The sequence below is a fragment of the Mustelus asterias genome, chromosome 13, assembly GCF_964213995.1.
Source record: "Mustelus asterias chromosome 13, sMusAst1.hap1.1, whole genome shotgun sequence".
NCBI lineage: Eukaryota > Metazoa > Chordata > Chondrichthyes > Carcharhiniformes > Triakidae > Mustelus > Mustelus asterias.
The window spans coordinates 60434338-60462296 of record NC_135813.1 but is presented as its reverse complement, the minus strand read 5'-3'; the positions used below and the strand labels follow the sequence as shown (position 1 = coordinate 60462296).

At 41.8% G+C, this 27959-nt stretch overlaps 1 protein-coding gene across 1 annotated transcript; it reads left to right on the top strand.

The window, feature by feature from the left end:
• Positions 1 to 58: 58 nt before the first annotated feature.
• Positions 59 to 27282, top strand: ufd1l (ubiquitin recognition factor in ER associated degradation 1). The gene is made up of 12 exons (XM_078226851.1): positions 59 to 265; positions 1689 to 1818; positions 5238 to 5270; positions 5874 to 5995; positions 11272 to 11402; positions 14839 to 14911; positions 15883 to 15951; positions 17624 to 17689; positions 19203 to 19253; positions 21129 to 21217; positions 23772 to 23853; positions 26877 to 27282. The coding sequence occupies exons 1-12, from the start codon at positions 263 to 265 to the stop codon at positions 26949 to 26951; spliced, it is 924 nt and encodes a 307-aa protein (XP_078082977.1). The 5' UTR covers positions 59 to 262; the 3' UTR covers positions 26952 to 27282.
• Positions 27283 to 27959: the final 677 nt, after the last annotated feature.

The window sequence follows — 27959 nt, the reverse complement described above, 5'->3', positions numbered from 1 at the left end:
GATTGGTTATTTTCTTGACCCGCTGACCCTGGAAACGACAGATAATGAGCCGGTGATTGGCCGCCTCGCGGCAGCCAATAAGGCTTCAATGTTATTGCCGCTGGCCAATAGAAGCCCGTCCCCTGCCAGCCGGCCCTGGAGCGTAGCTTCGCGGAGTCAGCTCACTTGTGGGCATTTGTTTGTGTCAACGGCCGAATTATTGGGCAAAGAGCGAAACTACTTAACGACTTAGTCTGCCATCGCAACCAGGATCAACTCAAACATGGTAAAGTATCCGGAGTGAGCTGGGAGGCGCTGCCATTGTGTGGGGGAGGGGAGAGATACGATGAGACTGCACCGTCATTGTGCATCCATGGGTATCATATCTGGCCTCGTCAGTCCCTACACAACTCCTGCCTGGAGCTTGGGATTGTATATGGGTGATGAGGAGCTGACAAAAGCTCTGTGCTGAAACATCCCAAGTATGAAACACTGATCAGGCCACAGCTGGAGTGCTGTGTGCAGTTCTGGATACCACACTATAGGAACCAAGAGATTGCACTAGAAAGGATGCAGAGGAGAATCACCGGGATGTTTCCTGGGTTGGAGTGTTTCAGCAATCAAGAGAGACTGGATAGGCTGGGATTGTTTTCCTTGGCGGAGGGGGCATCTGACTGAGGTGTATAAAATTATGAGGGGCCCAGGAAGGAACTTTTCCCCTTCACAGGGGAACGGGGTCAATAACCAGAGGGCATAGATTTAAGTTAAGGGGCAAGAGGTTTACAGGAGATGGGAGGAAAAACTTTCTTACCCAGAGGATGGTGGGAATCTGGAACTCTCTGCCTGAAAGGGGGATAGAGGTGGGAACCCTCGCAACATTTAAGTATTTAGATGAGCACTTGAAATGCCATAGCATACAAGGCTAAAGGCCAAGTGCTGGAAAATGGATGAAAATAGATAGGTGCTTAGTGGCCAATGCAGACACAATGGGCCAAAGGGCCTCTTTCTGTGCTGTAAAACTCTTATGACTCTAATTGCTAACAGTAATGGAGGATAGGGTTTGTGCTGTTATGTTTTTGCAGTAACCCAAAACTTGGAAGTTTGTCATTACCTTTAGAAGAACTACGTGTGACTGTGGTGCCTTTGTGTTGCATGTCATTCCTATTCATGAATATTAGAACCCTGAAAAGAGGAATCTGGAGTATTCAAACAAGAAAGAAAGACCTTAATAAATGAAACTTTCCAGCATATCTACTGACTTCCCTTTGGTAAAACCCGTAGAAGCTTTACAAGACGGCACAGTGACACAGTGGTTAGCACTGCTGCCTCAGAACCAGGGACCTGGGTTCGATTCCCAGCTTGGGTCACTGTCTGGGTAGAGTTTGCACATTCTCCCCATGTCTGCGTGGGTTTCCTCCGGATGCTGTGCTTTCCTCCCACAGTCCAAAGATGCGTGGGTTAAGTGGATTGGCCATGCTAAATTGCCCAATCGTGTCAAGGGGACTAGCCAGGGTAAATGCATTTAGGTTATGGGGATAGAGTCTGGGTGGGATTGTGGTTGGTGCAGACTTGATGGGCCGAATGGCCTTTTTCTGCACTGTAGGATTCTATAATCAATCATTTAGTGAACACGTTTTTCCTTGGTGTGATGCATTTTGATTTTCTTTTGACAACCATTTCGTCATTCTCTTTTTTTCCTCCCTCTATAGTTTGCCTTCAATATGTTCGACCAGGCAATTCCGCATGCATTTCGGAATCGTTTCTCAACACAGTACCGATGCTACTCAGTCTCTATGTTTGCAGGCAGCGATCGATCAGATGTAGAAAAAGGAGGGAAAAGTAAGTGGATGGGGAAATGGGATTGGGTAGGATTGAATATTTGTTGGGAAAGGAATTTGCCCCATGAATGAAGGGGGCTGAACAGTGAGTTATGTAGGTGAAAGAGATTTGATGTTCAGTATTCTATTGCATAATAATGTCTCTTTGCAAGAGTTAGGAAAATCACTAATTGGGAAGACCTTGAATGGTAAGGGAGTTCTGTGAAGAAGTCTGCCTTGTGAGATAAGCTCGGCTCAGTGGTAACACTCTCATCACGAACTCTGAAGATTCTGGGTTTAAGCCCTGCACCAAGACCTGAGTAAAACAGCTGAGGCTGATATTTCAGTGCAGTACTGAGGGACAGTGCTGCAGCAGCCTTTTTCAGTAACTAAGAACCCCATGGTATTGTTCAAAGTTCCATCCCACCATCAGACTCACCATGGACTACTCTCCGGAATCGGTTGCATTCTTGGACACATGCATCTCCATTAAAGACGGTCACCTCAGCACCTCACTGTACCGCAAGCCCACGGATAACCTCACGATGCTCCACTTCTCCAGCTTCCACCCTAAACACGTTAAAGAAGCCATCCCCTACGAACAAGCCCTCCGTATACACAGGATCTGCTCAGATGAGGAGGATCGCAACAGACACCTCCAGATGCTGAAAGATGCCCTCATAAGAACAGGATATGGCGCTCGACTCGTCGATCGACAGTTCCGACATGCCACAGCGAAAAACCGCACTGACCTCCTCAGAAGACAAACACGGGACACGGTGGACAGAGTACCCTTCGTCATCCAGTACTTCCCGGGAGCGGAGAAGCTACGGCATCTCCTCCGGAGCCTTCAACATGTCATTGATGAAGACGAACATCTCGCCAAGGCCATCCCCACACCCCCACTTCTTGCCTTCAAACAACCGCACAACCTCAAACAGACCATTGTCCGCAGCAAACTACCCAGCCTTCAGGAGAACAGTGACCACGACACCACACAACCCTGCCACAGCAACCTCTGCAAGACGTGCCGGATCATCGACACGGATGCCATCATTTCACGTGAGAACACCATCTACCAGGTACACGGTACCTACTCTTGCAACTCGGCCAACGTTGTCTACCTGATACGCTGCAGGAAAGGATGTCCTGAGGCATGGTACATTGGGGAAACCATGCAGACGCTACGACAACGGATGAATGAACACGGCTTGCCAATCACCAGGCAAGACTGTTCTCTTCCTGTGGGGGAGCACTTCAGCGGTCACGGGCATTCAGCCTCTGATCTTCGGGTAAGCGTTCTCCAAGGCGGCCTTCACGACACACGACAGTGCAGAGTCGCTGAGCAGAAACTGATAGCCAAGTTCCGCACACATGAGGACGGCCTAAACTGGGATGTTGGGTTTATGTCACACTATCAGTAACCCCCACAGCTTGCCTCCTGGACTTGCAGAATCTCACTGGCTGTCCTGTCTGGAGACAATACACATCCCTTTAACCTGTGCTTAATGCTCCCTCCACTCACATTGTCTGTATCTTTAAGACCTGGCTGGCTGTAGAGATTCACATTCTAATCCATATTCTGTAACTTGATTTTGTGTCTCTGTGCCCTGTTTGTGAGCAGATTTCCACTCCATCTGACGAAGGAGCAGCGCTCCGAAAGCTAATGGCATTTGCTACCAAATAAACCTGTTGGACTTTTACCTGGTGTTGTTAAAACTCTTACTGTGTTTACCCCAGTCCAACGCCGGCATCTCCACATCATGACTAAGATCAAGACCATCAGATCAGCTGCCTCTGCCACATACCTAGGTTACTGAGTCAAACATCCCCTGAACTTGGTTTATTATTTATCTCCAGTCTGCCCTCATTCCCCTTCCGAGCTCATCTTGTCCCAGAGACCCACTTCTTACTCCCTCAATCCTATTCCCAATAAATTGTTGACCACCCAACTGCCCCTCCAGGTCCTCACATTAACCAATATTACTAATAAAATATATTTGGAAAATTAGCTCTTGGAGCCACCATCCTTGCAAACTACCACCTGATCTCTAACCTCCCTTTCCACACCAATGCCCTTGAGCTTGTTTCCTCCAATTCGCACCCATTTTCCCCAGAACTCCCATGTTTGAATCCCTCCAATCACAGCTCTACCGCTAGCACAATATTGAATGGTTTACCAAAGTGACAAAGGTAGACTATTCCTCCTCATGTGTCTTAACCTGACTGCAACCTGATATGATTGAGACACACCAGCCTCTTCTAATTCCTTTTCACTGCCATTCAGCTGGGTGGGACTCTTCTCACATGGTTTCATTGTTACCTATTTTATTGTAGATAAACACTTGCAATGGTTTCCTGCTCTGAATTGTTACCTTTGCTGTCCCCTAAGGACGTTTCCTTGGCCCTCTCCCATTTTACATCGATGTGTTTTCCATCAGTGATTATGTGCGAAAATACGGACGTTTTTGACATGTACGCTGACCATCTCTACTTCACCACCATCACCTCTCTTGACTCCGCCACAGTTGCTAACTTATCAGACTGCTATCAGACTTGAGCAGAAATTTCCTCATTAAATATTGGGAAGATTGAAGCCATTGTTTCGGCCCCTGCTTCAAACCCCATTTCCTAGCTATTGACTCCACCCTCTCCCTGGCAACACTCTGAGACTAAAACAGTCTGCTCGCAACCTTGGTAAAATATTTAATCTGAGGTGAGCTTCCAACCTCATTTGTGCCTTCACTGAGACTGTCTATTTCCTGCTCCTGTAACATTGACATAACTTCATCCCTGTTTTAGGCTGATCTGCTGCTGAAACCCTAATTTGTGCCTTTGTTACCTCTAGACTCGATATTCCAATGTACACCTGGCTGATCTCCCATATTCTACTCTCCGTAAGCTTGAGATCATGCAACATTGCTGCCTGAGTCATTACTCACACCAAATTCACCCAACACTCCTGTGCTTAATGGCTTCTGATACTTCAACATCCTGATTTTAAATTTCTTACTTTGTTTTCAAATGTCTACACTCCTTATCTCTGTAATCTCCCCCAGCCCCACAACCCTCCGACATGCATATGCAGATCAAATTCATTATACTCTCGAGTCCTTGTATCCTAACAGTCTGAACTGGATTGGAAGGTGTGCTAGAGTTACCTCAGCCCACAATGGAATTCCCTTTCTAAACATCTATGCCGCTCCTCCTTCAAGACACTCCATGAAATCAAGATTTTTGACTGAGCTTTTGGTCACCTAACCTAATCTATCTCGTGTGGCTCAGTATAATATTTTGTTTTGCCATACTCTTAATAAACCATGCCATGGTGCTTGATATGTTAAAGAGGCATATAAATAAAAATTGCTGTTGTTTCTATCACAGAAATGAGGGTGCCTTGCTCTTTATACTTAACTGGATTTTATTTTATTTCTTCTGCAGTAATAATGCCACCATCTGCTCTGGATCAACTGAGTAAGTATCTGAATCCCTGAGGATAGTCTTTACCACTGTTTGCCAGCAAGTTAAGGGTAGTCTTAAAAGTGAATTTTTGTTTTGTACATGTACCAGCAACAGTTCATGAGAAGGATTGGTTAGGATTTGTGTCTGTAAGCATCCTAGCAGATTTTCTTTTAAAAAGGAACTCCCTCTGCAGCTCTCATTCCTAAAACATGTCATGAACCCATACCAAAGTTCCTTTTTTGCCATAAGAAATGTGCTGCATTCTGATTTAAGAGCTTCCCTTTGGAATTAAGACTTTTAACTTTTTGAAGGAGACTGGCAAAATTGGTATGGTAAACGATTAAAGCTAGGAATTCAAGAGCAAAAGTTGTGCAGATCTTCCAACACCTAAAGGCTGATGTACAAGTGGAATAAATTACCGCGGGAGTTTGTCACAGCAGAGGGTAGAACGGGTTTGAAAGCAATTAAGCAGGAATGAGGGATGTGGCAAGAAGGTGGGCAGGTGGAATTTCATATTCCAAAAAGAGATGGGCTTGCTGAAGTTTTCCTCTGCCTGAATTAGTTCTTTTCCTTTCATGGCTGGACTTAAACCATTTCTTTTATATTCTCCATCAGGTCGTCTGAATATTACATACCCAATGCTTTTTAAACTTACTAACAGGAAGACTGATCGAATGACACACTGTGGCGTCCTGGAATTTGTGGCAGAGGAAGGGATCTGTTATCTGCCTCACTGGGTGAGTGGGGATTGGTGGGGAGTAAAACAACAGCACTATATTTTGAGGTGTTATTGCTGAGGTGTTAACAAGACAGACTTGTGAATATTTTGAACTAATTTCCGAAGGATGCTCAGGGAGCTGAGGCTGGGAGAAGGCATGTACCAATGTCAGGAATGTCGTGAAGATGACTACTGTAATCAAGAGGCCAGCTTGGAATTCTTTTGGAATGCACATTTAACATCTGATAGTGTGTTGTGTGCTTTAAAAAACAGAATTATCTAATTTGAATTGAGCAACTTACATTCAGTATAGTAGGATACTATCATATAATTTGAATGAAACAACTTCTAATTAAGTAGATTAACAATTTTATGATTGATTTCCTTTCGATTTGGATAGTCAGAAGCTTTTTCCCAGGGTGGAAGAGTCAATTACTAGGAGGCACAGGTTTAAGGTGCGAGGGACAAGGTTTAAAGGAGATGTACGAGGCAGATTTTTACACAGAGGATGGTGAGTGCCTGGAACTCGTTGCCGGGGGAGGTAGTGGAAGCGGATACACTAGTGACCTTTAAGGGGCGTCTTGACAAATACATGAATAGGATGGGAATAGAGGGATATGGTCCCCGGAAGGGTAGGGGGGGTTTTAGTTCAGTCTGGCAGCATGGTCGGTGCCGGCTTGGAGGGCCGTGGGGCCTGTTCCCGTGCTGTAATTTTCTTTGCTCTTTTGTTTGATTGGCGATTAAACCCTGTTTCCTTCGCTGGCATCTTGAAAAGACTATTATGCACTTGGAAGCCCAACAGCTGGTTGCGTTGATGTTCTGGCCAATAGCAATCCCTGAAATAATGCCACATCAAGCAAGCAAACTTGTGCTCAACTCTATTGTTGACACTTTCTATGCATATAATGTCTACTGCATTTGTATCACAAAAACAACCAATGCGGTTAAGAGTAATTCATTGTGTGTGAGATGCTTTGAGATATTTGAGAGATCATCAGATGCTATTTTTACCCTGATGTATGTGTCCCTGGGGTGGCACGGTAGCACAGTGGTTAGCACTGCTGCCTCACAGCGCTAGGGACCCGGGATCAATCCCTGGCTTGGATCACTGTCTGTGTGGAGTTTGCACGTTCTCCCCGTGTCTGTGTGGGTTTCCTCCAGGTACTCTGGTTTCCTCCCAGAGGTGCCGGACTGTAGTGACTAGGGGAATTTCACAGCAACTTCATTGCAGTGTTAATGTAAGCCTTACTTGTGACTAATAAATAAACTTTTAACTTTAATGTTTTAAAGATATTTGAATTATCTCAATAATAATGTTCCACCTTGATATCTCTACCCTGTGTCTCAAACTCTGTGTTGAAGATGTTTACTGTAACTGAAGGAATATCCTTAAAATTCAACATTTTGAGATCTGTGGAGGCCCAGAAAGACCAGAAAAAATAATTGCAGTGCTTGAGCCCTCCTCATTTCACCTCTGAGGTAGAATTGGGTGACTATTCATGTTTCGCTTACAAAGTGATGAACATTGGCTGTGTAGTGGTACAGCATAGATTCATTACAATTATACTGGGTCTTAAATGGTTAAATTGTACAGACAGGTTGCTTACCCCTGAACTGTACAGACAGGTTGCTTACTTCCCTTCAGGATAGCAGATTGAGGGTTTATCTAATAAAGGTTTTTAAAACCGTAAAACAAGTCAATAGTGTATATATACTGAAAAACCCTTTTTGATCTAGTGGATGAATTTAAAATGTGGGGCCACCAGTTTAAAATTAGAACTAGGCCATTCAGCGTTTGAAACCAGGAACACATTTTCACGCAAAATGGGTAGTACTATTCTGAATTTATTCTTCTGTTACTTGTACTTGTGCAGACTCATAGAGTCATAGAGGTTTACAGCATGGTTTACAGCCCAACTTGTCCACGCTGCCCTTTTTTTAAAAAACCTCTAAGCTAATCCCAATTGCCCGCATTTGGCCCATATCCTTCTATACCCATTTTATCCATGTAACTGTCTAAATGCTTTTTAAAAGACAAAATTATACCTGCCTCTACTACTACCTCTGGCAGCTGGTTCCAGACATTGCGTGAAAAAATTGCCCCTGTGGACACTTTTTTGTATCTCTCTCCCCTCTCGCCTTAAACCTATGCCCTATGGTTTTAGACTCCCCTACCTTTGGGAAAAGATATTGACTATCAAGCTGATCTGTGCCCTTCATTATTTTATAGACCTCTATAAGATCACCCCTCAGCCATCTACGCTCCAGAGCAAAAAGTCCCAGTCTATCCAGCCTCTCCTTATAACTCAAACCATCAAGTCCTGGTAGCATCCTAGTAAATCTTTTCTGCACTCTTTCTAGTTTAATAATATCCTTTCTATAATAGGGTGACCAGAACTGTACACAGTATTGTTCTGACCGATGAAACCAAGCACGCTGAATGCCTTCTTCACCACTCTGTCCACCTGTGACTCCACTTTCAAGGAACATGTACCCCTAGATCTCTTTGATCTCTTTGTTCTGTAACTCTCCCCAATGCCCTACCATTAACTGAGTAAGTCCTGCCCTGGTTCAATCTACCAAAATGCATCACCTCGCATTTATCTAAATTAAACTCCATCTGCCATTCGTCAGCCCACTGGCCCAATTGATCAAGATCCTGTTGCAATCGGAGATAACTTTCTTCACTGTCCATATGCCACCAATCTTGGTGTCATCTGCAAACTTATAAACCAAGCCTCCTATATTCTCATCCAAATCATTAATATAAATGACAAATAACAGTGGACGCAGCACTGATCCCTGAGGCACACCACTGGTCACAAGCCTCCAGTTTGAAAAACAACCCTCTACAACCACCCTCTGGCTTCTGTCAAGAAGCCAATTTTGTATCCATTTAGATACCTCACCCTGGATCCTGTGAGATTTAACTTTATGCAACAACCTACCATGCGGTACCTTGTCAAAGGCCTTGCTAAAGTCCATGTAGACAACATCAACTGCACTGTCCTCATCTACCTTCTTGGTTACCCCTTCAAAAAGTCAATCAAATTTGTGAGACGTGATGTTCCACTCACAAAGCCATGCTGACTGTCCCTAATCAGTCCTTGTGTCTCTAAATGCCTGTAGATCCTGTCTCTCAAAATACCTTCCAACAACTTGCCCACCACAGATGTGAGGCTCACTGGCCTGTAGTTCCCAGGCTTTTCCCTGCAGCCTTTTTTAAACAAAGGCACAACATTTGCCACTCTCCAATCTTCAGGCGCCTCACCCGTGACTATCGATGATTCAAATATCTCGACTAGGGGACCTGCAATTTTCTCCCTAGCCTCCCACAATGTCCTGGGATACACTTCATCAGGTTCCGGGGATTTATCTACCTTGATGCACTTGAAGACTTCCAGCACTTCCTCTGTAATATGTGTATTCCTCAAGACATCACTATTTATTTCCCCAAGTTCCCTAACATCCATGCTTTTCTAAACAGTAAATACGGATGAGAAATGTTTATTTAGGATCTCGCCCATCCCTTGTGGGATCTGCACATAGATGACCTTGTTGATCCTTAAGAGGCCCTACTCTCTCCCTTGTTACTCTTTTGCCCTTTATGTATTTGCAGAAGCTCTTTGGATTCTCCTTTGCCTTATCTGCCAAAACAATCTCGTGTCTCCTTTTTGTCCTCCTGACTTCTCTCTTAACTCTACTGCTACACCCCTTATACTCTTCAAGGGGTCCACTTGATCCTAGCTGCCTAGGCATGTCATGTGCCTCTTTCTTCTTCTTGACCAGGGCCTCAATAGCCCGAGTCATCCAGGGTTCCCTACTTCTGCCAGCCTTCCCCTTCACTCCTAAGAGGAATGTGCTTGCCCTGAACCCTGGTTAACACACTTTTGAAAGGCTGCCACTTACCAGACGTCCCTCTGCCTTCCCACAGACTCCCCCAATTAACTTTTGAAAGTTCCTGCCTAATACCATCAAAATTGGCCTTGCCCCAATTTAGAATTTTAACTTTTGGCCAGACCTATCATTCTCCATGGCTATCTTAAAACTAATAGAATTATGGTCACTGGTCCCAAAGTGATGCCTCACTAACACTTCTGTCACCTGCCCTTCCTTATTTCCCAAGAGGAGGTCAAGTTTTGCCCCTTCTCTAGTTGGGCCATCCACATACTGAATGAGAAATTCCTCCTGAATACACTCAACAAATTTATTTCCATCCAATCCTCTAATACTATGGCTGTCCCAGTCAATGTTGGGAAAGTTAAAATCTCCAACTATTACCACCCTATTTTTCTTGGAGCTATCTGTAATCTCCTTACATATTTGCTCCTCAATTTTCCGCCGGCTATTTGGGGGCCTATAGTACAACCCTATCAAAGTGATTTCCCCCTTCTTATTTCTCAGTTCTACCCATTGCACATTATACTCCTGATAGCCAGTCAGTGAAGGAAAAAAAAACACAGCCAGTCTTTATTTGAATAGAGATATTCCCAAATTGAAACTTTATGGGTATATGTCTCCTGACTCCACTCTACTCCTGTGTCAATAAGTGTCTCTTTACACTCTGTTTAGCAAACAAATAAAGGGCAGTATAATTAAATACAAAAACTGCCACAGAAACTGATCAAAATTAAATTTAATATCCCATTTTGTGGGCTGATGATGCACTCCAGCCCCTGGGGTGCCCACGAGTCGCAGGAGTCTCTCTTTAAATGCTAACGTAACCAACCAATCAATGCTTTTCACCTGCCTGTATGTACTTAACCTCGATTGATACAATTAACAATATACAACAATGGCAGGAAAATGGAGTTCAGATACACATCTGTCATGCTATAATGAAATGGCACAACAGATTCCAGGGTTGAATAGCCTACTCCCGTACATATGGCCACTAAGACAAATGGACTGAGATCGCTCTACTGTGGTACTTTTTACGTTTCGCACCCATTACCACTAATCGTACCTGCACCACCCCCCTCACCCCAATCCCAACCTCATCAAAAAAGTGAATGCCTACGCTCTGCTTGACATATCTATATGGTGGCATAGCTAAGATTAACTGAATCAATTTAGGAGAGGTCAGATGCACAAATGTTCACTAGTACCAGTGCTCCAAATACTTGAGTCAAACCTTGTCTCCTTGAATCGAATCAATGTACTGAACCTGTAAAATGGTTTCTTGATTGATGTATCCCAGTTCATGACATACTAAGAATACACCAGTAACTTGGTCAGCTTTAATAGCTGTTAGCCTCTATCTCTGTGTTCTAATTAACATATCTTTGTCTCTAGATGATGCAGAACCTGCTGTTGGAGGAAGGGGGCCTGGTCCAGATAGAGAGCGTGAACCTCATGGTCGCCACTTACTCCAAATTCCAGCCGCAGGCCCCAGACTTCCTGGATATCACCAATCCCAAAGCCGTGTATCCTTCAGTGACGCCACAGAAGTGGTTACTACCTGAGGCATAAAGAGTATGATCACCTGAAGGGATTTTGCAGCTTTTATTTTCCCTAATTGGCCTTGGGTAGTTAACTGAAATTTTGCCTCTCCCAGAAAATTACACAGCTTCTAGGTGAGGAGTATATGTACAGTATTGTGACGCACAAGATGGCATGGTTAGGCTGGTTATCTTAACTTCTGCAATGGGGAAAATGCTTGAATCCATCATCAAGAAAGAAATAGCAAGATATCTGGAAAGAAATTGTCCCATTGGGCAGATGTAACATGGGTTTATGAAAGGCAGGTCATGTTTAACTAACTTACTGGAATTCTTTGAGGACATTACAAATGTGGTGGACAACAGGGAATTGATGAATGTGGATTTCCAGAAGGCATTCAACAAGGTGCCGCACAAAAGGCTGCTGCATAAGATAAAGGTGCATGGTGTTACAGGTAATGTAATAACATGGATAGAGGATTGGTTAACTAACAGAAAGCAAAGAGTGGGGATAAATGGGTGTTTTTCTGGTTGGCTATCAATGACTAGTGGTGTGCCTCAGGGATTAGTGCTGGAACTCTAATTGTTTACGATTTACATAGCTGATTTAGTGTTGGGGAACCAAATGTAGTGTGTCAAAGTTCGCAGATGACATTAAGATGAGTGGTAGAGCAAAGTGTGCAGAGGACACAAAGTCTACAGAGGGATATAGATAGTTTAAGCGGGCAAGGGTCTGGTAGATGAAATACAATGTTGATAAATGTGAGGTCATCCATTTTGGAAGGAATAACGACAAAATGGACTATTATTTAAATAAAGTGCAGCATGCTGCTGTGCAGAAGGACTTGGGTGTCCTTGTGCATGAACCACAAATTTGCGGGTGCAGCAGGTAATTAAGGTGGCAAATGGAATTTGTTCTTCATTACTAGAGGGATGGAGTTTAAAAACAGGGAGGTTATGTTGCAGCTGTATAAGGTGCTGGTGAGGCCACACCTGGAGTACTTTGTACAGTGTTGGTTTCCTTAATTGAGAAAAGATGTATTGGCACTGGAGGGGGTACAGAGGAGATTCAAGAGGTTGATTCCAGAGCTGAGAGAAGAAACTGAGTAGACTGGGACTTTACTCATTAGAATTTAGAAGAATGAGGGAAGTTCTTATAGATGCATATAAGATTATGAAGGGAACAGATAAGATAGAAGCAAGGAGGTGAAACTAGAACTAGGGAGCATGGCCTCAAAATAAGGAGCAGCAGATTTAAGACTGAGTTGAGGAGGAACTTCTCCACCCAAAGGGTTGTGAATCTGTGGAATTCCCTGCCCAGTGAAGCAACTGAGGCTACCTCGTTGAATGTTTTTAAGGCAAAGATAGATTTTTGAACAGTAAAGGAATTAAAGGTTTTGGCGAGCAGGCGGGTAAGTGGAGCTGAGTCCATGAAAAGATCAGCCATGAATCATATTGAATGGCGGATCAGGCTCGAGGGGCCAGATGGCCTACTCCTGCTCCTAGTTCTTATGTTGTGTTCTTATGGCACAATTACAGTACAGGCTTGGTGAACCAGTTGATCTTTTTCCTGTCTGCCATTGTTTTGAGTGTTTGCGTTCACCTCATATCAGATCAGTTTGGCTTGTAATTTGAAACTGAACAATGTAGTTCTCAATAATAATGGCAGTAAATTATTTTAACATTGTGGCAGTGACCAAAGACAAGAAACAGAATGTGTGACTGATCTCCAAAGTGATCGATCCCTTAAACACCAACATTATGGAGCAGCCATAAGACAGCATTGTCACACCTGAGAGTAGCAACTCCCGGATGTGAATGAATGTATAATTTTAATGACGAGTAGTTTATTTCCGTGATTGTGCCTCAGGGTGTATGCAATTCTTCACACTCCTTGGCAATATTCCCTCTAAGCTGCTTGGCCCTGGAATGTGAAATTTCCCACAAACTCGTGCATAAGTTGGCCCTTTGTGTGCATGACTGAGCAAAATAAATAAAAATAATTCCTGTCTGTGTGGAGTTTGCACGTGTCTGCATGGGTTTCCTCCGGATGCTCCGGTTCCCTCCCACAGTCCGAAAGATGTGCTGGTTAGGTGCATTGGACATGCTCAATTCTCCCAGTGTATCTGAACAGGCGCCGGAGTGTGGCGACTAGGGGATTTTCACAGTAACTTTATTGCACTGTTAATGTAAGCCTGTTTGTGACTAATAAACTTTTTAACTTTTTACAAATTCAAGTGAGATGATGATGCAGCATTAAACACAAATATCCAAAGGCTGGTGTCCAAGTTGCGCCAAAAATAATAATTAATTATTCCAAGCCGCGAATCGAACCCAGGTCCCTGGCGCTGTGAGGTAGCCTTGCTAACCACTGTGCCATCGTGCTGCACATACAATTTAGACAAATAACAGAAAATGCTGTTAGCCCCACAACTATTTTGAGAAAAATGCTAATCCTTCATGTCTGCATATAATTTACACAAAAAGTTAATTTACTTTTTTAAGCATTTGCTATTATAAATTACTATCTCCACATTTATAATAAAAATGGCTCAAGTACACTTACCATGCTATAATTAGAGCCTCTCCCCACTAGTTGCTCTCTTGCCTGCCTGATTTGTATCTCTAGGACTCCTTAACCAGTACTGCAGAGAATCTCCTTTGTCCTAACCTTAGTTAAATTATCCATTCGCTCTAACTGCACCTCACTTGAAGATTTGATTTCACATGGGCAACATGTGTGGTAGACTAGCTGTAAAATAAACATAATATATAGGACCACTTAAACTGTCAGTGAAGGTCATTTTATTGAAATTTGTAACACCCTTTCCATTCTCTTGTGCACCCAGCTTTGATTCATTTGCTGGTGTGCCAGTTGAACATGGGTTTAAAAATACTCTCCTCCCAATTCCCTTTTCTCATCTATTCCCCCTAATCCTTGTCCAAGGTCATCGACATAATGACTATATATCAGAATCAGTCAAAAATGCGCCTCGGAAATTCATCCCATATATGGATGTAAGTGGCAGGAGCTGTACTGAAAGCACACAATGTAACTAACTGGTGTTTCAGCTGCAGGCCAGGTACTTTTTTTTTGAACGAATAGCCAGAGTTAAATACAGTGTACAGTGACGGTTGTCCTATTATGAAACAACCACTAAATCTTGAGTCAGATTATGTTCTAGTTTTATAAGATAAGGTCTAGATTCTAACAGTGGCTCACTTGATTTACCGAGAAGGGACAGGGTAGCTTAAGATCCACAGTAGATGCATGACTGACGGTAATTGTGTTATTGTCCATATATTTTGTTACCTAGAAGTACTTGGGTTCAGTGCTGAAATTGTTCACTTTTTTGCTGGAAATTAGTTACCCAGTTGTCTAGCTACGATGTTTTGTACTTTTTCCTTAATATTCTCTCAGATTGGAAAATGCCTTGAGGAACTTTGCATGTTTGACCACTGGTGATGTCATTGCTATCAACTACAATGAGAAGGTGAGTGAGTGGCCAGTGCTGTATGGGAACTCCAGGTTCTAATTATTTCTCATTGGCGGCTATGTATGTATGTTGCCCTGTCACCTTCAATCATTTGTGCACATATACCTAGAAGGTCCATCTACACCTTTTAGAATTGTATTCTTTATATTGCCTCCAGTTATTCTTCCTACCAAAATGGGAATCCAATAAGGAGTCATAGGTTTGATTTTAAGCTGGGTCAGTGAGATGAGATTCCAAAGAGGAGCTTTTTTTCTCTCCATTACAGAGCATGCAGCAAGAGCATATTTTGGGGAAATGACATCAAAATTACCCCAAGAGAGTGCGTATGGTATTGATATAACTTTGCCTGAGTAATCCCTCAGTAATTACTGTAAATTATTTGGAAGTATGAACTGTGAGTAAGAAAGTGTTAAACTTCGAAAGTCATAGACAGGCTGAGAAAACAAGTGGCAGTGAAATTTAATGCAGAGAAGTGTGAAGGGTTAGGTTGATTGGCCAGGTTAAAAATTGCCCCTTAGAGTCCTGAGATGCGTAGGTTAGAGGGTAAATATGTGGGGGTAGGGCCTGGGTGGGATTGTGGTCGGTGCAGACTCGATGGGCCGAATGGCCTCCTTCTGCACTGTAGGGTTTCTATGATTCTATGATTTATTTTGCTAGGAAGAATAACTGGAGGCAATATAAAGTATGCAGGTGTAGATAGGGTACTCAAAATATAAAGGGCAGGATATAGGTGGGGGAAGCTTGCTATAACTCTATTTGTGCAACTGCATTGACAAAACTCACAATGTCCCTCCCCTTCAGACCTGAACATTATCCCCTATACCACTGTATATGCATTAGAACACATTGTGCAACTGTTTTGACAAGTTCAAAGTGCATGCTGAATGTTACAAAGTGGAGCTAATTTACTGTGGCAACGTGACCCGTAGATATGGTAAAGGGTGTTGAAAAGTTTCTGTGTGTTTCAGATCTATGAGCTTCGGGTCATGGAAACAAAACCAGATAAAGCTGTTTCAATCATTGAATGTGATATGAATGTAAGTCTCATCAATTAGCTTGGTGTTTAATGCTTCTCGTTATGACTAAATGTGAAATTTAATGTGTGATAAAGAGAAGGTGCTTGCCTGATCTGCTGATGTGTAGCCACCCCACCGGGTGATCCTGAGAGTTAATTAAAGGTTTTGTCTGTGGTTCAGTGCCAACATTCTCAGCTAAGTCAGGTTTTGGGTTTGCTCTTTACTGAAGCACAAGTACATTATCTCATCTGGGATTTTAGTGCAATACTGAAGAGATACTGCACTATTGGAAGTGACTTCTTTCAACAGATGTTAAACGGAGATTCTGTCTGCCCTTGGGTAGACAAAAGATCCCAAAGCAAAATTTAAGGGCAAGGACGTTCTCCTGGTGTCCTGGCCAGTATTTATCCTTCAAATACTACCACTAAAACTGTTTAATTAGTGGTTCATCTCATTGCTGGATCTTGCTATGTGTAAAATTGGCTGCCATGTTACCCGACACAACAGCAGTGATGCATTTTAAAAGTAACTTGCTGGTTGTGAAGTGCCTTGGGACATCCAGAGGACTCGATTGTTGCTACAGAAGTGCCAATCTTTGTTCAACCTTCCCCTGACTGCTCTTTGCACATTTCACTGTTTATAAGTGATGGAATAAATCAAGTACTACCATGCAGCAGCTCTTCGAATCATAGAATCCCTATGATGCAAAAGGAGGCCATTTGGCCCATCGAGTCTGCATCAACTCTCCGAAAGAGCATCTTCCCTAGGCCCATCCCCGTAACCCCACACATTTACCATGGCTAATCCACCTACTCTGCACATCTTTGGACTGTGGGAGGAAACAGGAGCACCTGGAGGAAACCCACGCAGACATGGAGAGAGTGTGCACACTCCACACTGACAGACTCCCAAGGCCGGAATCAAACCCGGGTCCCTGGTGCTGTGAGGAAGCACGGCTAACCACTGTGCTGCCTTCTTGTTGAATTTTAAAAGCAGTTGAGCACACAACTTGTTATTTCTGAGGTTTAGAGGAAAGGCTTTTGCAATACTTTCATATTTGGGACTGTAAACATGCTGCGAATTCGATCCTTCTCATCACCAGTTTCTTCCACTGCTGTTCTAACAATGCCTCGCACAGGGGATTAGTGCTTAATCAAAATGGTCATTGTTAATGTACGAGTTGTAAGGTGAGTGTCAGTGGGGTGTCTGGCAAATCTCATTGGGACCAAGCCAAATCCTGCCCTCTCCTCCTGTGATTCCAGCGGAGATTGTTGCAAAGCAATCCGATGTAGGAACCCCATTTAATTATATTTTGGCACCTTGAAAATCCAGTGATGCAGAGGCAAATAGTAGTATATCTGCTATCAGCAAGTCCACAATTGAACAAAGCCCAGCACTAACCGGTGATCAAACCTGGGAATCTCCTGGTCCGTCTGCCTCAACTACTGTAAGCATACATTTGTTGCACTATAGGGTTGGATGTAAAGTTTCAGGTAGCCTCATCCAGTCAAGGATGGTGAACAGCTTAGAAATCATAAGGATTATTTTGCTACAAATTTGTTAGTCTTCTGTGAAAGATTTTCATGATGTCAATTAAAAGGATGTACAAATGTGCATCTTTTGTGTTTATTGTTTCTTCTGTCTGGTATAAGGGAAGTCATCACTATTCACAGTTTTTCTATTTAATGCGCAGGTAGATTTTGATGCTCCATTGGGATATAAAGAACCCGAGAGACATTACCAGCCTGAAGACACCTCGGTATGAAAATACTGTAACCAAGTCTTTTTAATTATTCAGTTATAGATGGTCATACAGAGAAGGGTTGCAATCAGATTTTCTATTAGGATGGAGGGTTATAGGTAGGCCTAAAAGGTAGGGATATGTTCGGCACAACTTGTGGGGCCGAAGGGCCTGTTTTGTGCTGTAGTTTTTCTATGTTTCTAGATGTGGAACAAATTTGTATTTGTGCTATTTCTTGATGTGACTTGATGTTTGCATCTGTAAGGCTTTAGTGTGTGTCCATGCATTTTGATGAGTCATATTTGAGGTTTTTAAAAAAAGTTATAGAATATATGCAAAGAATTTATAACTTGATTAAATGTTTGGCCACTCAATTTCTGGTTCTATTATTCACAGTTAGTAGAACAGACCTTTTATGTACACCAGTGATATCCACATATGACCTGGAGAGCTTTTTATGATTCAGCTCCCATGAAGAAAAAGTGATATTTATTAGATATTCTACCAAGTCTGAAGCCATGAGTTTCTATTACATCTGCCTATACTTACTCGATTGTGGTCCAGAGTGCTAATCATGGTTTGTTTGAAAGATGAAAAGAGAGGCTGAGAATCAATATATGGGTCAATAGTTCTCTCTCAAGCAACATAAACAGATTATTTGGTCCCTATCACACTGCTCTAGTGAAGCCTTGCTATCCATAAATTGACCACTGTTTCCGACATTTCATTGGTGACTACACTTGATGCAAAGCGTTTTGGGATGTCCTGAGGTTGTTAAAGGCACCAATATTTTGCTTTCACGTCTTTTTTATTACTATCTAAAAAGAAAAGGATGTGTTGGAGCAGGTACGTCATAATCTCAATGCTTGTGACTGCCAAATCTGCTCTGATATTCTTGTTCAGAATCTTGCTGTTTCTCGCTGATCATGTTTTCTGTTGTCCTGCTCTGAGATCTCAAATGACAAATTAGATCCTTGTTCAGTTGTACTTTTTAAGCTGGCCTGAAGATGCATGGAAATGCAATGGCTCAAAGTGACTAACTTATTAGTGAATTTATTCTTTGCACTCTTGTTACTATAATAAAAATAGTGACCACCTGGTTCTTGTTACTTAAACAAGAATCTCTGTCTTCACTTCACTGTAGTACATACAAAACATTTTCTGGAATTGACCCCTCCATTTATGTTTCTCATCTATTATTTTATTGGGTTATTTTGATTTCTCAGTGTAACTACATGTTTGTTGACCTAATTAACAATGTATCTTCCTGGATTTATTTTGCAACCCTAGTATAAAGTCCTTCAAATAGTTTAAGCTTGATCACGAAAGTATTCTGTGATTTAGAAGTGTTATGGAAATTACATCCCAGCTGAGCATTTATTTACTTTAAAATAATGTGATATAAAACTAGTTTACTTCTAGGTCACCTCCCACAAGTCTTTTCAGCAGTAACATTCAAGTCAAGTCTATTTCAACTTTTTCATATTTACTGCCTGATGTTTGACATGGATTATCTTTGTTTTATTTCTAGGATATTGAGACTGACCACACTGTTTTTGTGCCAGTTGATTTAGGATTCAGGGTAAGGCGAAAACAAAACGCATTCGTGTCCTGTAATAGGGTGCCTGGGATTAGTGATAGTGCATTTTGTTACATTGGCTATCGTCCCAATTTACAGTCTCTATGCAATCTGCCTCCAATCTTGTCAGTATGCTCTATTCTAACCTCTTTATCCTGTATTACATTGGGTGGATGATTGCTCTAATAGAGTCCCACATATGCAAGATTGTCCCACATTTGCAAGATGAGCATTTCTTAATCTACCCAGGCAAAAAAATGGCAGACGCTATTTAGGAAATGCTTCCAAGTACCAGATTATCTTGTGTCCCCATAAGCACCACCTCCAATGCCCATGAACCCTTGTTCAAAGCAGATAATTGCTTGTTCTAAAATGTATTTCATGTTAACAGTATAGTTGTGTCTGTTTCTGTGTCAAGCTGATAAAATAATTTAAATTGCAATTCTTCAGAACTAACCTAAACTCTTTGAATCCACTTTCAAATACAAGTAGTATTTCTGTACTTGTTGCAATATCAACTTTGGTGGTTCTTTTCAAATGGTTTTCTGTTTACTTTTAAGATTTGCAAACTGCCTTATGTGAGATTCTCCAACTACCTAGAATCAAACATGTATGCCAGAGCCAGGTTCATAGAGAGCAGAACACATCCTAGAGTGTTATTTTTTTTAAACATACCTCGCATCTCACTTTAAAGGAACTGCACAAACAAACTGGATAAATTTATCTCAGCCACTTAATGCCCCATCAATCTTCTCCCAATCATCTGTCAAGTGAAGGAGGGAGTTATTAGTCATGCCATCATTAGATTTCTGATCCCAAGCTTATCATGGGCTTGATTCGGCCATGGATGCAAGAGCTTTATGTTACAGGAGAAGTGAGAGTAGCTGCTCTTGACTTCCAAGAACCTATGGCACCATGCAGCCCTAGCAAGATTTGCGTCAGTGAGATTCAGAGAAATTCCACAAATGGTTGGAGTTTAATCTCATCAAAAAGAAAATAAATGTAGATTCAGACAGTAGTCACACAGTCCCAGGATGTCACTGCGAGATAGCATGCGGTACTTCCCTATAGTCCAGTCATCTTCAGCAATGGCTGTCCCTCCATCAGAAGACCAAGAGTGGGCCATTACACCGATAATTCCAGTGTTCAACTCCTCCAATAATGTCAATTTGCAGCAGAACCTGGATAACATATAGGCTTGGGCTCACAGGTAGTGGATAAAAGTCTCGAACAAGAGAGAACCCACCATCATCATCTAATCCCCCAACATCGTGACAAACTGAAATAGCTACACCAATATAGTGGCTGCAATATTAGGATAGAAATAAGGTGCTTTAAAAAGATATACGATGGAATGTTCACCACTCTCCAGGAATGAAGATAGTCATTCATCATTGAAAGGTCAATATCCCTGTCTAAAACCATTGTGGGAGTGCCATCATCACAAGAACTGCAATGATTCAAGGAGCAGACCCATCACCACATTCTCAGGACTCTAGGGATTAAGCAAGGCGTGCAATTTTCCCAGTATTTTCCATATCCTTAGAGAAAAATATAAAATCATGGGCTCAAACCTGTCAGCAATGAGACTAAAATAATAAATCTTGCAACATTGCAATAGGAGAAATCAAGGATGTTTGGTAAACTATTTTGCAGATTGCATTTTAAAGTCACAGCTGCCAAAATGTCAGATCAAAATAAAGAACTTTTGTCCCATCCACATAGAGTCCGATAAACTCCTTTTCACCTTGCTTTATTCCTACACTTTGAATTAGCAATTCATAGAGAACAAATTCCATGAGTATTCCCAGGGTTAATGCATCCTGTTGCCTATGATCAAGATAGTTATACATTTGTGTTGGTTTGTTATGCTCTCAGGCATTTACTGGTGCCGGAAATCGGCTGGATGGGAAGAAGAAAGGAGTTGATCCCAGTCCAGCGCAAATCAACCCAGAAGATATTAAAAGGTTAGTGTCAGACTGTTACCGAGTGTCAAAGAAGTATTAGTCTGTTATAATTAATGCTGTGTATCAAGTAACTAATTAATCATGTGTCTTAATCTTGGGTATTTTTGATGAGTATCCTAAGGTCATTGCATCTCTGCCTTTCAGTCCTCATAGTCCTAGAGAAGCCTATTAATTAGAGCCTTTATCAATCACTCTCGTGTATTCTCTCTTTCTCTGAGGACAGAAGTATAGTGGTAATCTGAACAAATGCTCCAGAGTTCACAGAGACATAAATTCAAATCCCATCAAGACAGCTGTGAGGAAATTTAAATTCAATTATTTAATAAATCTGGAATAAAATGCTAGTCTCATTATTAATCATGAAACTGCAGAGGGAGTGAAGATTTTGTTTTTAATGCAGCAAATGCAACCCGGGATTAAAGTGGAGATGATCAGTGATTTCAAAAGGAATTTGGATGGGCACCTATAAACTTGCAGGGCAATGGGGATAGAGCAAGTAATGAGACTGATTAAATTGTTGTACGGAAAGCTGTCATGGACTAAATGGACCAGATGGCTTCCTTCAATGCTGTAATGACTATTACTCTACCAGATTATTACCAGATGGGTGACATGGTGGCACAGTGGTTAGCACTGCTGCCTTGCAGCACCAGGGACCCAGGTTCGATTCCTGGCTTGGGTCACTGTCTATGCAGTGTCTGCACATTCTCCCTGCGTTTGCGTGGATTTCCTCCTGGTGCTCTGGTTTCCTCCCACAGTCTGAAAGACGTGCTGGATAAGTGCATTGGCCATGCTAAATTCTCCCTCACTGTACCCGAACAGGCGCTGGAGTGTGGCGTCTAGGAGATTTTCACAGTAACTTAATTGCAGTGTTAATGTAAACCTATCTGTGACACTAATAAAGAAGCTTAAACTTATTGTTAAAACTGGTTCACTAATGTCCTTCGGGACAGGAAATCTGCCATCCTTACATGCTGTAGCCTACACATGACTTGAGATCCCCAGCAATGTGGCTGATTTTTAACAACCCTCTGAAATGCCAGAACAAGCCGTGCAATTGCATGAAACTGCTACAAAACACCACAGAGTGTATTTGCACCATATGGATTGCAGCAGTTCGAGAAGCTGCTCAACGCCTTCTCAAGGTCAGTTAAGGATGTCATTAAATGCCAGCTTGATCAGAGATGTCCATGAATATTTAAAAAAACTTGGCTTTGAAGAGAGACCTATATGATTTAGAACTAGAGAAGGGAGAGAATTTCTTACTGGAAAAGGCAGTCATCATAGAGTTCTATTCACTTGTACAACTTCTACCATTCCCATTGGACTGAAAAGTGACCTATAACATGTCTGGTTCCATAACCAAACTTTACTGCTCTTCAACAAACTTTCCTCAAAAAAGTGATGCTTCAGATGGTACCTTGAACATGATATGGACAATCAAAATCCTCTCACTGACTTCAAGGAAGAAGGGTGGGATGTATTTCTGTGGCTTTGGTTAAGTCACATTGCAGTGTGCGATTTTGGACACTTGCCTTTCAAAGAATATGACAAAATTGGAAGAGTACAGATGTGTGCAGTAAGGATTATTGAAGAATTCAAAAATTGTTACGGCAATCTGAAAAAGTAATGTTAATTTCTTCATGTTAGAGTAAAGAACAAAGAAACATGATAACATTCCATTCTTCCTATGGCTGAGAAGTCGAGCGATTAATTCCCAAACCTCTGAGCACTGCTTAAGATTGGGAAATTGAAAATAATGGAATCTATTCATTCAGCATTTTTTTTTGCATTAAAATCCAAATTTTGAAATGCTTAAAGTGTGGATGATGGAGATGATATAGCATCTCCATCATCCTGAAGATCAGGATGTTGTAAAGCACTGACAGCCAATGAGTTACTTTGAAAGTATAGTTACTATTGTGGGGAACGCGGTAGCCAATTTGTGTACAGAAAGTAGCCACATACAGATAAATTACCAATCAAACTCTTAATAATATTATTAATTGTGGTTTCACTTGGGTAGATATAAAGAGACACTGACTCAAACTGGGGTGTAGTTGAATTAGGAGATGTATGCTTGTTATCCTTCACGCTGTAAACATCAGCTCCTGTACCATATTTCACCAACTGACTTTCTTGAACCACTGCTAGTATCATAAATGACTGGGACATAGGAAAGCTCCTCTGGTCTTCAAATGTGCCATGGATCCTTTTACATCCACCTGAGGGGGCAGATCGGACACGTTTTGACATCTCCTCCAAGAAAGAGGCAGTCTCAACAGAACAGCACTCCCTTAATACTGCATTAAAGTTCAGTCAAAATTATGTGCTCAAGTTTTTAGTGGGCTTGAGCCTGTGACAACTTGACAGAGTGCAACAAGGCTAAAGACTGTGTTTAGGATATTTATATTTAAACAGTGACCAAATGATTAAAGGACAGTGCAAATTTACCAAGTATCTGAAAAATGCTGAAGACTAACATACGTTCATAATTCCTAGACAGTATCAGTTAAAGGTAACTGCACACTAACTTTTTACCATTATTGTACAGAGGAATCCCAAACTATGAGTTCAAAATTGGAAAAATCACCTTTATCAGGAATTCACGACCACAGCCCAAACGAGTAGAGGAGGTGAGTTAATAATAGAGTAAATGTGTTTAAAATGTTAACTGGAATAAACAGCTAAGAACACATAGTAATTACACAATGAAATAGGCTTTACTAGATAGTACACCTGTTGCCAACCTTGGTGTTCTCCCTGTTAATCTGACATGGGTTCTAAATGCAAGTTAGTCAAATAGGTAATCAATATTTCTTCCACCAATCAGCTTGTAATGCGGCTCAACAGCAATTAGACTTAAACCTGCATTTGTAGAGATAAGTTTCACCTTAGTCAATCATCATTTATATATCTTGTAAATTTGTACTCGGGTAGAGAAATGGAACTAAGGCATCAAGTATCTAAATGAAGTAGTCTAGGGCCAGATGCTAATAAATAACCATGACTGGATCAGATGCACCCAAGGATACAAAGAGAAGTAAGGGGAGAAATTGCAGAGGCACTGGCATAATCTTTTAATCTTCCTTGGATATAGAGGTGGTGCCAGAGGACTGGAGAATTATAAATGTTACTCCCTTTCTCAAGAGGATGTAATGATAATCCCAGCAGCTGCAGGCCAGTCTGTTTAACCTCGGTGGTGGGAAAGCTTTTTGAAATAATCATCTGGGACAAGGTTAGCAGCCGGTTTGACAAATGTAGATTAATTATGAAAAAACAGCATGGAATTGTTAAGGACAAAGAATTTTTTGATCAGCTAGCAGAAGGGGTGGACGGTGGTATTGTAGTTGATGTGATGTACATGAGCTTCCAAAATGTATTTGATAGTGCCACATAACAGGCTAGTCAGCAAAGTGAAAGAAGAAAGACTTTATTTGTACAGAGCTTTACGTGACCACTGGACATCTCGAAGTGCTTTGTAGTCAACAAAGATATTTTTTGAAGTGTATTCACTGCTGTAATGTAGGAAACTTATGGAATAAAAGGCAGCATGAATACTAAGTTAGTTGGGTGACAAGAAACAGAGTAACAGTGAACAAAATAAAGAAAAAGTAGTGGGAATACTTGGTGACCAGTCTCTGTGACTGTTCATCAGTAGTGATGAATAGTTGTTTTTTGGAGGAAGGTATCTAATGCGGTTCCCCGGGGATAATTATTATGACTATTCCTTTTCTTCTGTATTAATGGCCTGGATTTGGGTGTGCATGACACAAAACTTCAAGCATTGTGAATTATGCAGAGAGTAGTAATTTACTTCAGTAGGACATGGACAAGCTGGTGGAATGAGCAGATGAAATTTAATGCAGTGAGGTGAAAGAGCTGGGTAGGAAAAATGAGAAAAGGCAATATAAAATAAATACAAATGTGTATGTGTGGAAATCATTCATGATGGAAGAACAAGTTGAGAAAGTGGTTAAATAAGGCATACAGGATCTCTTTATAAACAGAAGCAAGGTGAATATGGATAACATTTTATAAAAGTGGTTCAGCCTCAACTGGAGTTTTGTGTCTATTTCTGAACACTGGACTTTAGGGAGGATATGAGGGCATTGGAGAGGACCAAGTAAAGGGTTACAAGAATGGTTTCGAGGATGAGGATATATTCGAGAAGAGGGGGCTGTTCTTAGAGAAGCAAGAGTTGAGAGGAAATTTGATAGAGGCATTCAAAATCATGCAGGAAGGGTCAGGGACCAGAGGACGTCAATTCAAGTGAATGGCAACATGAGAACTTCAGCCAGTGGTTAAGATTTGGAATGAACTGCCTGTGAATGTGGTGGAGGTAGAATCAATCATGGCTTTCCAAAGATTATTGAATAATAACTGAAGAGGAGAAAATTACAGAGCTATTGGGAAAAGGCAGAGGAGTGGCACTAGTTGAGTTTGTTTTGCAGATAGCCAGCATGGACAAGACATGCTGATTGGCCTGGATATTTGCTGTAATCATTTTAGGCTTATATGTAATATAGCACGATGCGAAATAAAGTTCCCTTTCCTCATGGCCTGCCTGATTGCTCTGCCTGCCCCCACAACCCGGCATGGTAGCACAGTGGTTAACACTGTGGTGGGGCGGCATGGTAGCACAGTGGTTAGCACTGCTGCTTCACAGCTCCAGGGACCTGGGTTCGATTCTCGGCTTGGGTCACTGTCTGTGTGGAGTTTGCACATTCTCCTCGTGTCTGCATGGGTTTCCTCCGGGTGTTCCGGTTTCCTCCCACAGCCCAAAGATATGTGGGTTAGGTTGATTGGCCGTGCTAAAATTGCCCCTTAGTGTTCTGAGATACGTAGGTTAGAGGGATTTTAGCGGGTAAATATGTGGGGATATGGGGATACAGCCTGGGTGGGATTGTGGTCGGTGCAGACTCGATGGGCCAGATGGCCTCTTTCTGCACTGTAGGGTTTCTATGAACCCACCTCTATTACAAGCGGAAATGGGCGGCTAAGTGTTGGGTTTTCCATTTTTTTAAATTTGTAACCAAGTGGGTGTTGGGTTAAAATTATCCTTGTTGTCTTTACAAAGAGCAGCTTAATATCCAATGCTTCAAGTGATGTAATAACACCAAACTACATCTAATAGTGACAGGCTGGTGGAAAGACTGGCTGATCCATCAAGCCTGCAGCGACATTCTGTCGTAGCCTCTGTTGTCTGACCAAGATCTCTTTCTAATTAATTAATCTGCAAATGCAAACCATGTCAGATCAGCATATAAACTTCAAATCCAGCAAAAGCTTGGCTTGTTCAGATGATGATGGCGTTCCTATAGAAAGTGATTGTTCCCAAGTATTTGAGCTATTTCAGAGGAAAAAGAAGTTTTAACCTCTGTTGTGAATTCACTACTCCCTGATTGTTCATATTCCATCTTGAATTTAATACAAACTTAAAAACTTTTTATCAAACTAGATATTTCAGTAGTTGACATTGTCCTTTGTGTCTTCAGCTATAACATTGCTCGGTTTGTGTTGGAATATTCAGAGTTCCCACTCCAACGTAGTAATCTTTCTAGTGCAATGTGCATTTCTTTAGATTTATAAAATTCTTTGTTCTGACTCTGTCAGATTGCATCAAGTTGAATCCTTATGGTACTTTCTGTTGGTGTAGGATCCCGGAGCCAGTAGGTTTATTGCATTCTCTGGAGAAGGACAATCTTTACGCAAGAAAGGAAGAAAACCTTAGGACACCTGGTGGGAGGAGAAGAGTCTTTTCCATTTGAGGGAGGTGAAAAATCACAAGCTGCAAAGGACTGAATCACTCATTCCTTTAAGAAAGCCTTTACGGTTCTCAAACGGAATTCTTTGCATCATCTCTTCCATTGACCGGATTTCTCTGTCGTGTTCCCGGTGGATTTACATGAACAAGTGATGTCAACTGAAGTGACTGGTTTTAAGAGTGAAATTTGAACACTGCAGGTCAAATGTAACATATTACCAAGAACTATCTGGTGTGGTTACAAATGTGACTTTTGATCTGTATATATATATCCCTTTAGTAAACCAGTTTTCTGACATTTTGGGCTCGCAATTCTTTTTAAGATTAATTTGGTGCAAGAAACAATCCTACGAGGCCAGCATTCCATCAATTATATGATGTTGATTAACTCACAGTTATATCACAGCAATGTATGGATGTAAATCTAGGGTTGTTGATTAATGTTCAATTGTAACATAATGAGCACAATGTCAGAGAGAGAAGCCAATCGTACCATAAATTGAAATCTAAATCAAGTTTCGGGTAGAAATCCTGAAGAATGGGTAGTAAAATTCTACAAACACTAGTTTCAAAATGATGGCTTCAGATCAGTGCAGTGCAGAGATGCTCCAACACAGTATGCTGAACCTGTACTCCTCATTTCACTTCTTTTGGTCGTATTAAGAGCAAGATGTCAGAGGATAATGGGCAGCTCCCAAGAAGTAGAGAGACCTGACTGACAAATTAAAGTAAGAAGTTTAACAACACCAGGTTAAAGTCCAAGGGTTTATTTGGTCGCAAAAGCCACACAAGCTTTCGGGGCCCCAAGCCCCTTCTTCAGGTGAGTGTTGCTCACCTGAAGAAGGGGCTTGGGGCCCCGAAAGCTTGTGTGGCTTTTGCGACCAAATAAACCCTTGGACTTTAACCTGGTGTTGTTAAACTTCTTACTATGTTTACCCCAGTCCAACGCCAGCATCCCCACATCATGACAAATTA

Excerpts from the sequence above, each read along its gene's own strand:
- ufd1l (XM_078226851.1), top strand. Across the intron at positions 1,819-5,237 it reads TGTAGAAAAAGGAGGGAAAA|TAATAATGCCACCATCTGCT; the intron begins GTAAGTGGATGG and ends TTTCTTCTGCAG. Across the intron at positions 11,403-14,838 it reads ATCACCAATCCCAAAGCCGT|ATTGGAAAATGCCTTGAGGA; the intron begins GTATCCTTCAGT and ends ATATTCTCTCAG.